This window comes from Podarcis cretensis, assembly GCF_951804945.1.
Source record: "Podarcis cretensis genome assembly, chromosome: 9".
Classification (NCBI taxonomy): domain Eukaryota; kingdom Metazoa; phylum Chordata; class Lepidosauria; order Squamata; family Lacertidae; genus Podarcis; species Podarcis cretensis.
Window position 1 is genome coordinate 3,147,933 of NC_137178.1, and position 14,895 is coordinate 3,162,827.

Consider the following 14,895-nt stretch of genomic DNA (forward strand, 5'->3'; position numbering starts at 1 on the left):
ACAGACTTTGATTTATCACCCACACAAGGCACTAACCGCTGCTGCGAAACTCTGCTTGGAGCCAGGAAGAAAGCTTAAGGCTCACATTTGGCACAGGGAAGTGTGCCGGACACCATTACATCTGGACATACGTTTCCAGAATGTGTGTCAGAGTGTCCAGACAGGCTTGGTGAAGTTGCAGTACTTCCCAAGCCAGAAGAACCTGGCAGATGGGTTCACAAAACCTTTGAGCTTCCAGCGTCATGCGGAGTTCTGGGACGGTTTGGTTTTGGGGTAAGTGGTGATACTTACAAGCCCCCAGCAGCGCAGGACAAGAGGGAGTGTGAGGGGAATCAGAGCTTACAGGGTTAACAGCTCAGAGTCCTAGTGTCATCCTGCCTGTTCTGGGGAGGAGCTTTCTCCACTTCTGGAGAACCTGGTTTCTTTGTTCTGTCTGACTTTCGGTTTTGTCTGGCGCAGAGGATGTTTTTTGTGCCGGACACTGGCTGATTTATTACTGCTGTACATAAACACCGATAGAGTAGAATGTTAGCTCTATATGAGAGTAATGTTAGCTCTATATGAGAGTAAGGGTGCCAGAATTTCCAGTGATGAAGCCAAAGTTGTATTTGTGATTAGTCTCCTAGAAGAAGACACCAGGTGCTGGGTGGCCCCCATTCTCATTGCCTGGCATGCAGGGTTGTCCTTATGTGCCTTGTAAGGTATTGGCGATGAAGATCAGAAGGGGCAATGGGGCATCAAACACACAGAATAAGGAAACAAATATTGGTATGCATTGCAAATAAATACATTAAACAGAAAACAGGCTATGACTGGACCCTTCCATTCTCTATTTTTGTAGCCATCTACGTTTGAACTTGCAGAATAAGGTCTTTTCAAGGTGTTTTTGAGGGTTGATGCCAAAGAGTCCCATAATCTAGATGGCAGAGTGTGGATTGTGCATTAAAACAGCATGGTGGAGTGATCTCTTGGTTTTGGTTTTGTGTAGTGATCATGAGATCCAGTTTCATTCATCTTGAAAGTGTCTTCTTAGAGCCAAGCATCATTCGGCACCTTCTTACAAATATACGGCATTTGTAGATGACATTCCACTGCTATCCAGCAAGTATCAATGCAATCAAAGGTCATTGCAGTGCAGTCATGGTTCAATTCATCATGTAGCGAATAATAAACCCAGTACCTGAAAAGAAAAGAGCAGCACTGATCAATCAAGATTGGATGTCTACTTCCTCACCCACTCCCCGTGCCTTCTACCATTAAAAAGAGGTTCAGCTCTTTCTCTCTTAACATCCACCCACAATAGGAATAGATTTTTCTCCCCAGATTTTAGAATTCTAACCAAATTTTTAAAAAATCTGTGGGTCAAGACTGTCTCTTTTCTTTTTATATGAAGTGATTTCTCATAGGAAACTACAAAATAGTGAGGGAGTCACTTTGGAAGGCTCAGAGGTACACACATGAACTGTCAGTCAATTTAGTTTGGGCAGTATCCAATGCAGTACTTCTGCTATTGCCAGGATTTCCATTTCTGCAACAGAACTTGCCCTCCCTCCTTCCCATATGCACCCACATCCTCCTCAGATCTGCTCTGGACTTTTGTGGGTGTTGGAGAGAGGGTTTTGAAAGAGAGATCCTTACTTTCTGATAGCAGAGTTAGCACAGTAGCAATTATTCTGAGCATATTAAAACCATGTTAGATTTGCATCCACCTTCAACCACCTCCTCTCACATGCATCACCCACCCCATGCATGAGTATAGCAATGACACTATACAGAAACAAAAATAGCTATGTCTACAAATGAAATACAAAATATAATCTATAACCACAAAGCCATCATACAGTTGTCTGAAATGATATGATATCTCTCACATATATATCTTATCTAAATCTTACATGCTGGTTCTATGTTTACTCTAATCAATTATCCATAGTTGATAAAGATATCACCCTAGCCCCACACTGATTGTCAATTCTGGTAAGGCCTTGCATTCTCCAGTGTCCACTGTATACTGAATCAAGTCCCACTACACAGCACTAAAATTCTGTGATAAATGTATTCTATAAATCCCTCTTTTTAAAAGCTCTCTATGAATCTATTAAATTGAAATTACTAGTAATGGTGTAGTAGGTTTTTTTTTTACTCCCATGAGATGTTTGGGTCACATACAGCAGTGGTTCCCAATTGGTGGTCCATGGACCACCCACCCAGGGGCTTCTTGGTGCCATTCAAATAACAAAAACTGCCACAGAGATATTAAAATGTTCAAAGGTAGGGTGGCCCATGGCTTGCCTTTTGAAAAACAAGGGGTCTGCAGTATTTAGCTAACTGGGAACAACTGGCATACAGGGTTTAAGTTCCCAGCTAGTATTATACAACCCCACTGCCAGTTTGTAAAGTTTACTCAATACTTTCGCCAAAAAGGATTAGTGGTTGGTATTGGGTGGAACCTTCTTCATGGGTCATTGCCTTGTTGTGGAAAAGGGGCTTGAATAACTCAGTGAAGCTATGAGCTATTCCATGCAGTGCCACCAAAGATGGACAGGTTATAGTGGAGAGTTTTGACTAAACGTGATCCACCTGGAGCAGGAACCGGCAAGCCACTCCAGTATCCCTGCCAAGAAAACTCCATGGACAAAAACAACAGGCATATAAAAGTTATGACGCTGGAAGGTGATCCCCTCAGGTCAGAAGGGGTCCAACATGCTCCTGAGGAAGAGTCGAGGACAAGTACAAGTAGATTCAGAGCTGATGAAGTGGCTGGGCAAAAGCCAAAATGCCACTCAGTTGTGGATGTGCCTGGAAGTGAAAGGAAAGTAAAGAATACTGTAAAGAAAAATATTGCATAGGAACCTGGAATGTAAGATCCACGAACCATGGTATGTTGGATGTGGTCAAAAATGAGATGGCAAGAATAAATATTGACATCTTGGGCATCAGTGAACTAAAATGGACAGGAAAGGGCGAATTCAGTCTACTACTGTGGACAAGACTCCCATAGAAGTGGCTCTATGAGTGGCCCTCATAGTCAACAAAAGAGTGGCAAAAGCTGTACTGGGATTCAATCTCAAAAATGATAGAATGATCTTGATGTTACCATAAAGCAGCAATGCTGCAGCAAGCAAAGGCTCTAGCAGCTCAGCCAGCTGCTTGTGGCTGCAAAGCCAGACAGGATGTTTGTGACTGTTGCCATGGAAACAAAGGGGCAGTCCATTCTCCTTATTGAGCACAGGATGTGAGCTCAGTGTGTGTCATATGACCTGTACAGGATGTACATGGGTGGAGTTTGAGAGTTTCTCTCTGTTGTTCAGAGAGCAGACATCTTTAACTGTATGGTTGCTAAAGACAGGAATAAAAGCATGTAGATACATTTCTGTCTGAGTCTGATTCCCCTCCCTGGGGATATGCAGGAAGGAGGAGAAGCAGTGGTGTGTTTTTCTCACAGCCTGGGAAAAATCGCCGATACGGACCTCATCTGTTTTCCTGCCGGGAGTCGCGGGAGGGAGGTCAAAGGAATTCAGCCGGTGCCTGGAGACTGGCACATCCCTCTGACCGGGGCAGAATTCCAACAGTGGTAGCAGCTGACGGTTTCTACGATCCATGGAAGTCTGCCGAAATAGTAGCAGAGCTGCTGTTTTCATCGCTCCATGGAAGCCTGAAGCAAGAGGCAAATTTCTCTGCAGCCAGAAGCTGACCAGAAGAAGCTGACAGCCAAGCCACGGAGCCCAAAGGTATGAGATTTTCGGGCTTAAAAGTGTGAATGCAGATTGATTCATTCTCTGCTTCACGGGGAGCAGCGTTTGGGAAAACAGCTCCAGTGAGAAGAGGCCTGCATTCCAGACATTCTTGTGGTTTTCCTGTCCAAGGAAAGGAATGCACTGTTGCTAAGCGACGCCGGCCAGTTATTCGGGAGAGCTGGAATGAAAGGCTGAGCCTCAGATAGGCAAAAATAATCTATGTTTTGACTTAGGCTCTCACGAACTGTTGGAAGAAACATTCCAACGCAGCCAGTGTCAGAGCTGCCAGGTGCACAAGAGTGTAAACAAACCAGCTTTTGGATTTTAGAGGCTTGTGTTTGAGAGTTAATGCAAGGACCCAAAATGGATGCAAAGAAGGGAAGTTTGCCTTCTCCAACCCTCCTGACCAATGAGAATTATGCATCTTGGTCTATTAAGATGAAGGCCCTGCTGCAGAATCAGAGACTGTTTGGGGTGATTGAGAACCCCATCCCTGCAGCACCAACGCGTGCTTGGGCGTCACAGGATGTGAAGGCCAGAACAGCTATAATTCTGTGTGTGTCAGACTCTCAGCTTATCCATATACAAGATTTAGAGCACGCGAAAGATGTTTGGGACACGCTGAGAAGGACACATCAGAGAGATGCAGGTTCTTCAGCGTTGCTGTATTTTGAAAAGCTGACCAACCTGAGGCTTGCGCCTGATGGAGATGTTCAAGTGCACCTGACGGAAATGAAATATCTGCGCCAACAGATGGTGGAACGTAATTTCTGTCTGCAGGAGGAAGTGTTTTGCTTCATGGTGATAAACAGCCTGAATCGGACTTACAAAACCGTTGCCAGTCAGCTGGGGTCCCTCCCAGCGAATGAATTGACTTCGGAGAGGGTCTTTGCCGTGGTTCTGAACGAACAGGACAGACTTGCTGCACTGGAAGTCAAGGACAGGGGGAGGGAAGAACGGAGTTCTAACACCCCCACCGCTGTTGCTACTGGAGAAAATGCTGTAGCTTTGAACGTTGTCCGATGTTTCAATTGTGGGCAGACTGGGCATCTTCAGCGGAACTGCAAGAAGCCACGTCAGCACAAAGGAGCCAAGGGAAGCTCCACGAAGTCTGAGGCGTCAGGCAGAAGTCATGCCAAGTCACAGGCGAAGCCTGCAAAGGCTTTGATGTCGAAAGGAACCAAGCCAGAAGTGGAGAACGCTTTTGTCATTGATACGGGGTGTACATTTCACATGACAGCTCGCAGGGATCTATTTTCGTCATTTAAGAAGCAAAGCTTCGTTGTACAACAAGCCAACGGTCAAGAGCTGGAAGCCACCGGAATTGGGACTGTGTATCTTGAAAGTCTGGACTTGACTATAAACAATGTTTATTTGGTTCCAGAGTTGAAGTACAATCTGCTCAGCGTTTCGCAGATTGCCAAGAAGGGACTAAAACTGTCCTATGATGATGAGAACTGCGAAATCTACAAAGATGGAGAGTTGTATCTTTCTGCCAAAGAGAAAGATGGACTGTATTTGTTGACTTTTGATCAAAGTGATTACATGAAATGTAATTCTAACATGATCTCTTTTGCAGGTGTAGCTGAAAAGAACGCCAAGCAGGTCACCTCGAGGGTCAACAGGGCATTTCAGCGGGTGTATGCTGATGTGATTGGTCCTCTAGCACCATCTAGAGGCAATGCAAAGTATTACCTAATATGTGTTGATTCTTTCACAGGTTTTGCTTGGATTTATCTTTTGGAGAGACCGAAAGACGCCTTAGAAAGGTTTAAAGAGTTTTGTGACAAGGTTAAAAATATGCATGATGCTGACATAAATTGTCTTTGCACAGATGAGAAGCCAATTTTTCTTTTACAGGATTTCCAGAGGTTCCTGAAGAAGAAAGGGATAAGACACAAAATTGCAGCTTCCGAAGAAGCTTGGAAGAGATGTGTCTGTGTTAGGGTGAACAAAGAATTGCAAAAGGGAATGGAAGCGCAATTGCTTAGTTCACATCTGCCACGTGAGTACTGGGCTGAGTCGCTAATGTCATATACTTATACGTGGTTGAGAAAGTTTTCAAAAGAGTTGGGAAGTTCTCCTTTTGAGAAACTATTCCATAGAAAACCTTCTGTTGCCCATTTCAAGGTTTTTGGGTCTCATGTGAGGACAGAAGCTCCGGGTGGAGTAAAGAATGCCAGAGGCATTTTTGTGGGTTATGAAAAGGGTCTCTACAGAGTAATTTTGTCTGAATCTGGTCAGGTGATTCTCACAAAATTTCTAGAGAGTGCTCCTGAACAGGAGAGAGTGATTGTTCACACATTTCCCACAGGTGATGATGATGATTCTGATGATTCTGATGATGTTGATTTTATTGAATTCAGTAGTACTGATGATGACAGCGATAGCTCAGACAGCTCAGTTGTCACAGTCATTGAGAGGAAATCTCACACAATGACTAGACCGTCAGAAGAGGAGGATGAACCACTGATTAAGCTTAGTACTGGTTCTCCAGAGAGTTCAGAGGCTGAACCAGTAAGCAAAGAAGAGCAGCACCTCTTACGTAGGTCTGAGAGAGCAACGAAGGGTGTACCACCTAAAAGGTATTCAAAGGAGTTTGCTAACCTAGCTATTGCTTGTGTTGCTGTTGTAAACGACCAAGGTCAAATTGAAGCTGTGTCTGAGTCAGAGACAAAGGCACAACAGAGAGTTGCTAACCAAGGTAATGCAGATGCACTCATTCCTTGGAAGTCACACAACCAGAGAGGTACATTGGTAAAACCAGTGGCGGGTAATTTCAAGGGTGGAACTGAGACAACAGGGGAGTGTTATACATATAACAACTGTTTGTTTTCTTCTCTGGATGATGCTTTGCTTGCAGCACGCATTGATACTTTAGGGGGAGTATGTTGCCAGGGGACGCAGGTGGCGAGGGGACGCAGGTGGCGCTGTGGGTAAAAAGCCTCAGCGCCTAGGGCTTGCCGATTGAAAGGTCGGCGGTTCGAATCCCTGCGGCGGGGTGCGCTCCCGTTGCTCGGTCCCAGCGCCTGCCAACCTAGCAGTTCGAAAGCACCCCTGGGTGCAAGTAGATAAATAGGGACCGCTTACTGTCGGGAAGGTAAACGGCGTTTCCGTGTGCTGCGCTGGCTCGCCAGATGCAGCTTTGTCACGCTGGCCACGTGACCCGGAAGTGTCTGCAGACAGCGCTGGCTCCCGGCCTCTAGAGTGAGATGAGCGCACAACCCTAGAGTCTGTTAAGACTGGCCCGTACGGGCAGGGGTACCTTTACCTTTACCTTAAGGTACCTTTACCTTTACCTTTACCTTATGTTGCCATAAAGCAGCAATGCTGCAGCAAGCAAAGGCTCTAGCAGCTCAGCCAGCTGCTTGTGGCTGCAAAGCCAGACAGGATGTTTGTGACTGTTGCCATGGAAACAAAGGGGCAGTCCATTCTCCTTATTGAGCACAGGATGTGAGCTCAGTGTGTGTCATATGACCTGTACAGGATGTACATGGGTGGAGTTTGAGAGTTTCTCTCTGTTGTTCAAAGAGAGCAGACATCTTTAACTGTATGGCTGCTAAAGACAGGAATAAAAGCATGTAGATACATTTCTGTCTGAGTCTGATTCCCCTCCCTGGGGATATGCAGGAAGGAGGAGAAGCAGTGGTGTGTTTTTCTCACAGCCTGGGAAAAATCGCCGATACGGACCTCATCTGTTTTTCCTGCCAGGAGTCGCGGGGGGGAGGTCAAAGGAATTCAGCCGGTGCCTGGAGACTGGCACATCCCTCTGACCGGGGCAGAATTCCAACACTTGATACGTATCCAAGGCACACCTTTTAACATCACAGTAATCCAAGTTTATGCACCAACTACCGGTGCTGAAGAAACTGAAAGTGATCATTTCCATGAAGACTTACAACACCTTCTAGAAATGACATCAAAGAAGGATGTTCCTATTATAGGGAATTGGAATGCTAAAGTAGGGAGTCAAGAGATAAAAGGAACAACTGACAAGTTTGGCCTTGGAGTTCAAAACGAAACAGGGCAAAGACTAATAGAGTTCCATCAAGAGAACAAGCTGGTCATCACAAACACTCTTTTCCAACAACACAAGAGACGACTCTACACATGGACATTACCAGATGGGCAGCATTGAAATCAGATTGATCATATTCTTTGCAGCCAAAGTTGGAGAATCTCTATGTGGGACAAGAAGCTACATTTAGAACTGAACATGGAACAACTGATTGGTTCAAAATTGGGAAAGGAGTATGACAAGGCTGTATATTGTCTCCCTGTTTATTTAACTTATATGCAGAATTCATCATGTGAAAGGCTGGATTGGATGAATCCCAAGCCGGAATTAAGATTGCTGGAAGAAATATCAACAATCTCAGATATGCAGATGACACAACTCTGATGACAGAAATGAGGAGGAATTAAAGAACCTCTTAATGAGGGTGAAAGAGGAGAGCACAAAATATGGTCTGAAGCTCAACATCAAAAAACCGAAGATCATGGCCACTGGTCCCATCACCTCCTGGCAAGTAGAAAGGGAAGAAATGGAGGCAGTGAGAGATTTTACTTTCTTGGGCTCCATGATCACTGCAGATGGTGACAGCAGTAACAAAATTAAAAGAGGCCTGCTTCTTGGGAGAAAAGTGATGACAAACCTAGACAGCATCTTAAAAAGAAGAGACATCACCTGCTGACAAAGGTCTGTATAGTTAAAGCTATGGTTTTCTCAATAGTGATGTATGGAAGTGAGAGCTGGTCCATAAAGAAGGCTGATCGCTGAAGAATTGATGCTTTTGAATTATGGTATTGGAGGAGACTCTTGAGAGTCCCATGGACTGCAAGAAGATCAAACCTATCCATTCTGAAGGAAATCAGCCCTGAGTGCTCACTGCAAGGACAGATTGTGAAGCTGAGGCCACCTCATGAGAAGAGAAGACTCCCTGGAAAAGATCCTGATGTTGGGAAAGATGGAGGGCACAAGGAAAAGGGGACGACAGAGGACGAGATGGTTGGACAGTTTTCTTGAGGCTACTTATATGAGTTTGACCAAACTGTGGGAGGCAGTGGAATACAGGAGTGCCTGGCATGCTCTGGTCCATGGGGTCATGAAGAGTCGGACACGACTAAACAACTAAACAACAACAACATTGGGAGATTTTGATCTAGCAGACCTTGCCAAATTTAAAGCAGCCCTCTGTTAATCCAGTCTTGGTAAAAAATGCCAGACCAGTTCGCTCTTCTACTACCAAGCTGTGGATGAGTGAGATCTTACTCTGACCTTGTACATCCATCAACATAGGTTGAAAAGAGTTGTTAGATACTTAAAGGAAACCATGAACTGTCTTAAACTGCCAGCTGACAGCAAAAACTATTAGGAATCTGTCAGGGCTTCTTCAGTTGTGATCCCTGCTCTGCAGGGGTTGGACTAGATGACCCTTGGGTGTCTCGCCGAACTCTAAATTTCTATGTGTCTATGATTCTATCCAAGAGAGTGACATGAACTACCCTCTCTTACACACTTACTTCATCTGCTGCTATCATTTTAGGTTAGAGATTGCTGGTTATTCAGATTGCTTAGCAGATAACTGTAGAAATACTTTCCTAAAGAGAGTGTTGCTCAGCTTTAGGTCCCTACAAGTCCTTTTGAAGCTGAGCTAATCAGCACAAACCAGTTAAAAAAATGCCTTCTTCCTCTTCTGAATTACCACATTCATTAGGTTAGAGAAGCAGGAAGAGGAGCCTTCCTGCCTCTCCAACCTAGTGAGAAGCAGCAGTCACTCACCTGGACAATGATGTGGAGGAGTACATATGCAGATCTTTGGTAGTAGAGAATATTACATGACAAAATATATTTGGAGAAGGAAAGGATCAATTATGTAAACAGAATCTGCAACTTTTTGGAATGCATGCCATTAGCAAATATTTCTTCAAAAACTTACTCGTCTTCAGGTAGCCTCCCTGACAGCCATTTCCAGTTCTCATTCTTGTCCTTAAAGAGTCCAATCCAAAAAAACTTTCTACGACCTTTTACTTGATGGTTTATAAAAAACTAGAGCAGGAGTGGAGAGAAAGAAAAAACAGAAAATCTTCAGTAGGAATGAGGAGCAAGGCACTTCTCTCAAAACCTTTCTAGACTATTTCCCTTTCTCTGGGAGACTATAATCCTTTGCAGACATTGAACAGACATAAAACAAAAACATTTCAAAAGGAGCAGGTGTCACAATTGAAGACCCAATCCATATTTTTTGGGAAGCAATGATCAAAATTATACACAGTATTCCAAGTATGGTTGCATCAAGTACCAAGAATAATTTTGTATGGAGGATGCGCTATTGTCCCCCTGATCCAAACTATGATGATGCTTATGATTGATTGAATCACGGAAGCATCCCAAAGAGGAAATATTGTAGTGAAGGGTAACTTCACCTGCCCTCACCAATACTGGCTACATATGTCTTCCAGTCATGACACAGAGTTAAAATTTCCAGATACTATAAATGACTTTGCCATAGAACAGTTCATTTTGAAACCAGCGGGACAGTGACCTGCGTAGCAAATACTCAAATTTTGGTACCCATGCTTGTTTGTTGGTTCCAGAGACACTGGAATCAGTCTGGTTGTGGTATGCTTGATGGGCTGATGGTGGGGTCTCAGCCATGTCTGGGCTCTGCAGCACCCCAGTAGCCCCTCTGCCTGGGCTAAGGGGCTGGGAGAGGGATATACCTTGCAAGCTCCTCTAGAGTCATCCCCATGATACTCTCATGCCAGAAGGTTAGGGTGGTGACTCAGTACATCTCAAAGAGCAGAGGAAGAATCTACAGGAAATCCGAGGGATAGATTCCCCTCAGGTATCTACTCCTCCTCTTCTTTCAAGACCTCCTTCCTGACTGCCAGGTTCAGGCTATTAGAGTCCAGCGGTTCTAAGAAACCTTAGTTAGCTCCAGATGGTAGTAGCTGTTCCCTGCCCCACCCACCCCTTAGCTTGACTGATGGAGTTGCTGTCTTGGCTGCATATAGGTGTATTGGAACTTCTTAATTGGATAGTGATGATAAGAACCCTTTGACTCAAGGAGATCCCCTACCTTTTTCAATACTTGGCTTTGATGCTCACCTGTTCTTCCACTGTTTCTATAGAAATGAGCTTGGCGCCTTCCCTCTCACACTTTTTTTGGGAATCCATCCATGAGCGTAGCTCAGCAGAAAACAGATAGTACGCATTTGAAAATATAACCCAACCATCTTTCAAGTTTCTAGTAAGGGTGTCTTTGAGTTAAGCCGAAGGACGGGATGAAGAGAAAAAGAAAACAAGATAGGGAATTTAAGGGGAACAAACTTGTATTTCTGTGCAGATTTCAATTCTTTTTGTTAAGTTCATTTCTGCGGCCACATGATAACATATATTCATCTAGGAAGCTCAAAAAGATCAAAATAAGAGCAACGTTAACTCTTCAACCACTTTATGATGCTGCAGTAAATACTGGGGGGGGGGCATAGCTGGAACAGGGAGCACAGTGAAGAACCTTTCATTTGAGGGAATAGACAAAAGATGCAAGTCCCCTCACAGGCCTTATCTGAACCCCAGGGGCCTCACCTACTTGTTTCTAACTGGATACTTAGGGCACAATTAGGGCAGACGTTGTAGCCTTATTAGACTTTACCGATTGGTGGGCTCTGCATTGCTCCCAGACGGGAGGAAGGAAGTCAAATGACACCGAGGGTTGGTTCAGAAAAAGAGTTCTTTATTTCTGCTCTCCGGAACAGCAGAAAGGCACTTGCGTGGTCAGTCCACAGCATGTCCAAAGAAATGAGAGATTTCATGCAGTATAGATATCCTCCAGGCACCCTCTCCCCCTTCCCCAGGAATCCAAGCACGTCAGCTTGTACACACAGGTTGACATCACAGATGTTCCTGCTCTGGTTACTCTTAACCATAAAAGGGTTTTCCTTCCTGTACTTCTGACCATAAAAGGATATTCTTGTTCTTATACTCTTATCTTGGAGCAAGAGGTCACCAACTCCAAGAACACACTCTGGCACTGTTCCCAGACTAGGTATGTGCGTCAGAGTGTGTCCAGGACGTAAGATAAGACCTAGATGTGTCATCCATGTTCTACTGAACAGCCAAGGTCATCCTTACCGTCACAAACTGATAAAGGAGAGGGCTCTGAGCACTTGTTTATACAGCCGCGCTTTTGTTTATACATTGAGCTCAGAGCTCAAGTTAATGGATTTTAGCTAAGGAAAAATAGGGATTTTGGTGCAGTTTCAAACTGCCTGCGCAGTCAGTTTTGGGTTTGGGAAACCCATTCCTTCAACGTGAAGGTTGGGAAGGGGGAGTAGCTGTGGTTTATCAAAATTCTCTTTCTCTCTCCAGGCTCTCTGTTCAGTTGCGGAGGGGAAAGGGGACTCTAGAGTGTGTTGTTGATATTGGGCAACTGGGACAGATGAGGGATTCTGCTGGTTTACCACCCGCTTTGCTGCCTAGCTGTCTCCCTGCCTGAGCTGACAGGATGAATCCAGTGAGCTTCCAAATGGCTCTGGGGGATTTTCCAGCTGATCTGACTGGTGCTCCTGCTGAGCTTTGACCAAGCTCTGGCACAACCGACTACTGTTGTTGTTTTTGTTTAGCCGTTTAGTCATGTCCGACTCTTTGTGACCCCATGGACCAGAGCATGCCAGGCACTCCTGTCCTCCACTGCCTCCCGCAGTTTGGTCAAACTCATGCTGGTCGCTTCGAGAACACTGTCCCACCATCTCGTCCTCTGTTGTCCCCTTCTCCTTGTGCCCTCCATCTTTCCCAGCATCAGGGTCTTTTCCAGGGAGTCTTCTCTTCTCATGAGGTGGCCAAAGTATTGGAGCCTCAACTTCAGTACTACTACTACTACTTCATTTACATGCTTTTTTGTTTTCCCTAGCCACTCTGGGTGACTTCCAACAAATTAAAACACAATTGTACACAAAACATTAAAAACTTATCTGAACAAGGCTACCTTCAGATGTCTTCTGAAAGTCAGGTAGTTGTTTATTTCCTTGACATCTGGTGGGAGGGAGTGCCACAGTGTGGGCACAGCTACCCAGAAGGCCCTCTGACTTGGCTTGGACCATTGACACAATTGGCCCTGAGTGCCCTCTCCCGCTTCATGCAGCCTGTTTTGCCCCCTGGTATACTGCAGAGGTTAGGGTGAAGAAAGAAGCTGGGAGATGGCTTGAACGCGTGTGGAAGAAACTCTGGTTGAATGCAATCGACTACTAGTAAGGGCTCATCCTCGAACCTAACAAGTGGCAGTCAGTATGGTTCAAGAATGCGGACAAGGTGCTTGGATCGGTCAGGACAACCACTTGCACTCTGGCCCCTGCCCCTTGTGGCTGATACAAACTAGCAGCGAGGGGAGAGCTTTTTTAAAGTCACTATCTTTTTGATTCCTGAGTCTGCCAGTCACTTTTGCCTTTTCAGGATAGTCCAGCATAGTTTGTGATTCTTCCTTGCTCGGAACTGTTGCTTCTTTTCATCTTTGGGCTAGTAGCATCCTTGCAGCAGTTGTCACATACATAAACAATCCTTTCTGGTCTTTTGGAATATCAGAACCTGTGATTCCTAACAGAAATGCTTCTGGTTTTCTAACAAATGTAACTTTAAACATTTTTTTCAATTCATTATATATTATTATATATTCATTATATATCACTTCCCAGAAAGACTTTGTTATCTTGCATGACCACCACATATGATAAAAGCTACCCTCCTTCTCTTTACATTTCCAACAAATTTTAGAGCTTGTTCTATCCATTTTGGATAACTTAGTAGGAGTTGGATACCACCAACACATCATTTTCATATAATTTTCTTACAGCGTACAACATGCTGTGAATTTCAAATCTGTTTTCCATAGCCTCTCCCAATCTGCTATTTGTATGTTATGTCCTAAGTCCTTTGCCCAGTTTATCATAACCTATTTAACCTGTTCGTCCTTTGTATGCCATTATAGGAGCAGGTTATACATTTTGGAAAGATGTTTTAGTACTATTTTCTAAAAGTTCTTTTTGGAATCTTGATGTCGTATGACTAAAAGCTCTCTTGAAGATATCATTCACTTGCAAATACTGTAGCCAATCTGTTGCTAGTTCTCTTATCTCTTAAAAATCTTTTAATTTTAACTGATTTTCTACTTCGGTTTACAATTATCTATGGCTCTTATGTTCACTTTTCTCAAAGATATTGCTTCCAAAGGGAAAATCCACCAGGGTGTGTTTTTTCTCTGAAAATCAATTTTCTTATTATATGATTCTGAAATGCTTTATGAACCTTTGCTTTTTCATACCATATGTAAGCATGCCATCCAAATCTATTATCTAGAATAGACAATAAATCTACATCTAGAATGTCTGCACTTTTCAGCGTGATCCAGCATCCTGGAGCCAGCAGAAACAGGATGCTTCGAAATAGAATTACAGATCCGGCAGGGAGAAACCTCTCTCTCTTGCATCTGTTAATAATTTATATTTTATCCTTGGTTTCTTCCCTTGCCAGATAAACCTGGAAATGTCCTTTTGCCATTGCTCGAAGTATCCGACACTGCCTATTACCGGGGCTGATTGAAATAAGAATAACATTCTTGGTAGTACATTCATTTTTTCAAAGATATTCTTCCCCCAAAATGATAAGTTCATTCTTCCCTATAACTCTATGTCTTTCTTTTATTTCTTTCATTCCTTCTCATAATTTTCCTTATATAAATTAGTATTCTTAGCTGTTAACAAAACTCCTAGATATTTTCCTTTTTTATGTATAACTAAATCTGTTTTCTGTTGTAAATCTTTTTTTCTTTCTCCATCATATTTTTAACCAAAACCATCAACCGTCTAATCGACAAGTCCTAGGCTCCGTTGTTTAACCCACAGTGCCACCTGCGTCCCTGCGTCTTATTTAAATTTAATTTAGAACCTGTGACCTCCCCAAAGTCCCGTATCTTTTCTAAAACTTTTGGTAGAGTATCTTTAAAGTAAAGATACTTCCTGGGCAAGGTTCTTGAGTAGGTAGTCATGGACCAGATCCAGGTGCTCTTGGAGGTAACTGATTTTCTAGATCCATTTCAATCAGGGTTTAGGTCTGATTTTGGCACAATTTCTTTAAAGGCAATCATTTTTCCCAACGTCAAAG

At 43.8% G+C, this 14,895-nt stretch overlaps 1 protein-coding gene and 1 long non-coding RNA gene across 18 annotated transcripts in view; one reads left to right on the forward strand and one right to left on the reverse strand.

Annotated features, from left to right (window-relative positions):
• Positions 1-807: 807 nt before the first annotated feature.
• Positions 808-14,895, reverse strand: part of LOC307224318 (CD209 antigen-like protein D) — a 100,053-nt gene continuing 85,965 nt past the window's right edge. For all 17 annotated transcript variants that reach the window (XR_013842465.1, XR_013842466.1, XR_013842467.1 and 14 more), the window contains 3 exons: positions 10,849-11,000; positions 9,677-9,786; positions 808-1,180 (listed from right to left, as the gene is read on the reverse strand). Coding sequence is in view for 14 of the 17 variants with exons in the window: in XM_079991116.1 (XP_079847242.1) it covers positions 1,030-1,180; positions 9,677-9,786; positions 10,849-11,000 (413 nt within the window). In the remaining 3 variants the exon portion in view is untranslated. The remainder of the gene's footprint in view (positions 1,181-9,676; positions 9,787-10,848; positions 11,001-14,895) is intronic.
• LOC307224446 overlaps positions 12,594-14,895 on the forward strand; it is a 202,557-nt gene continuing 200,255 nt past the window's right edge. The window contains exon 1 of the long non-coding RNA XR_013842529.1: positions 12,594-12,912. This is a non-coding gene — a long non-coding RNA (uncharacterized lncRNA). The remainder of the gene's footprint in view (positions 12,913-14,895) is intronic.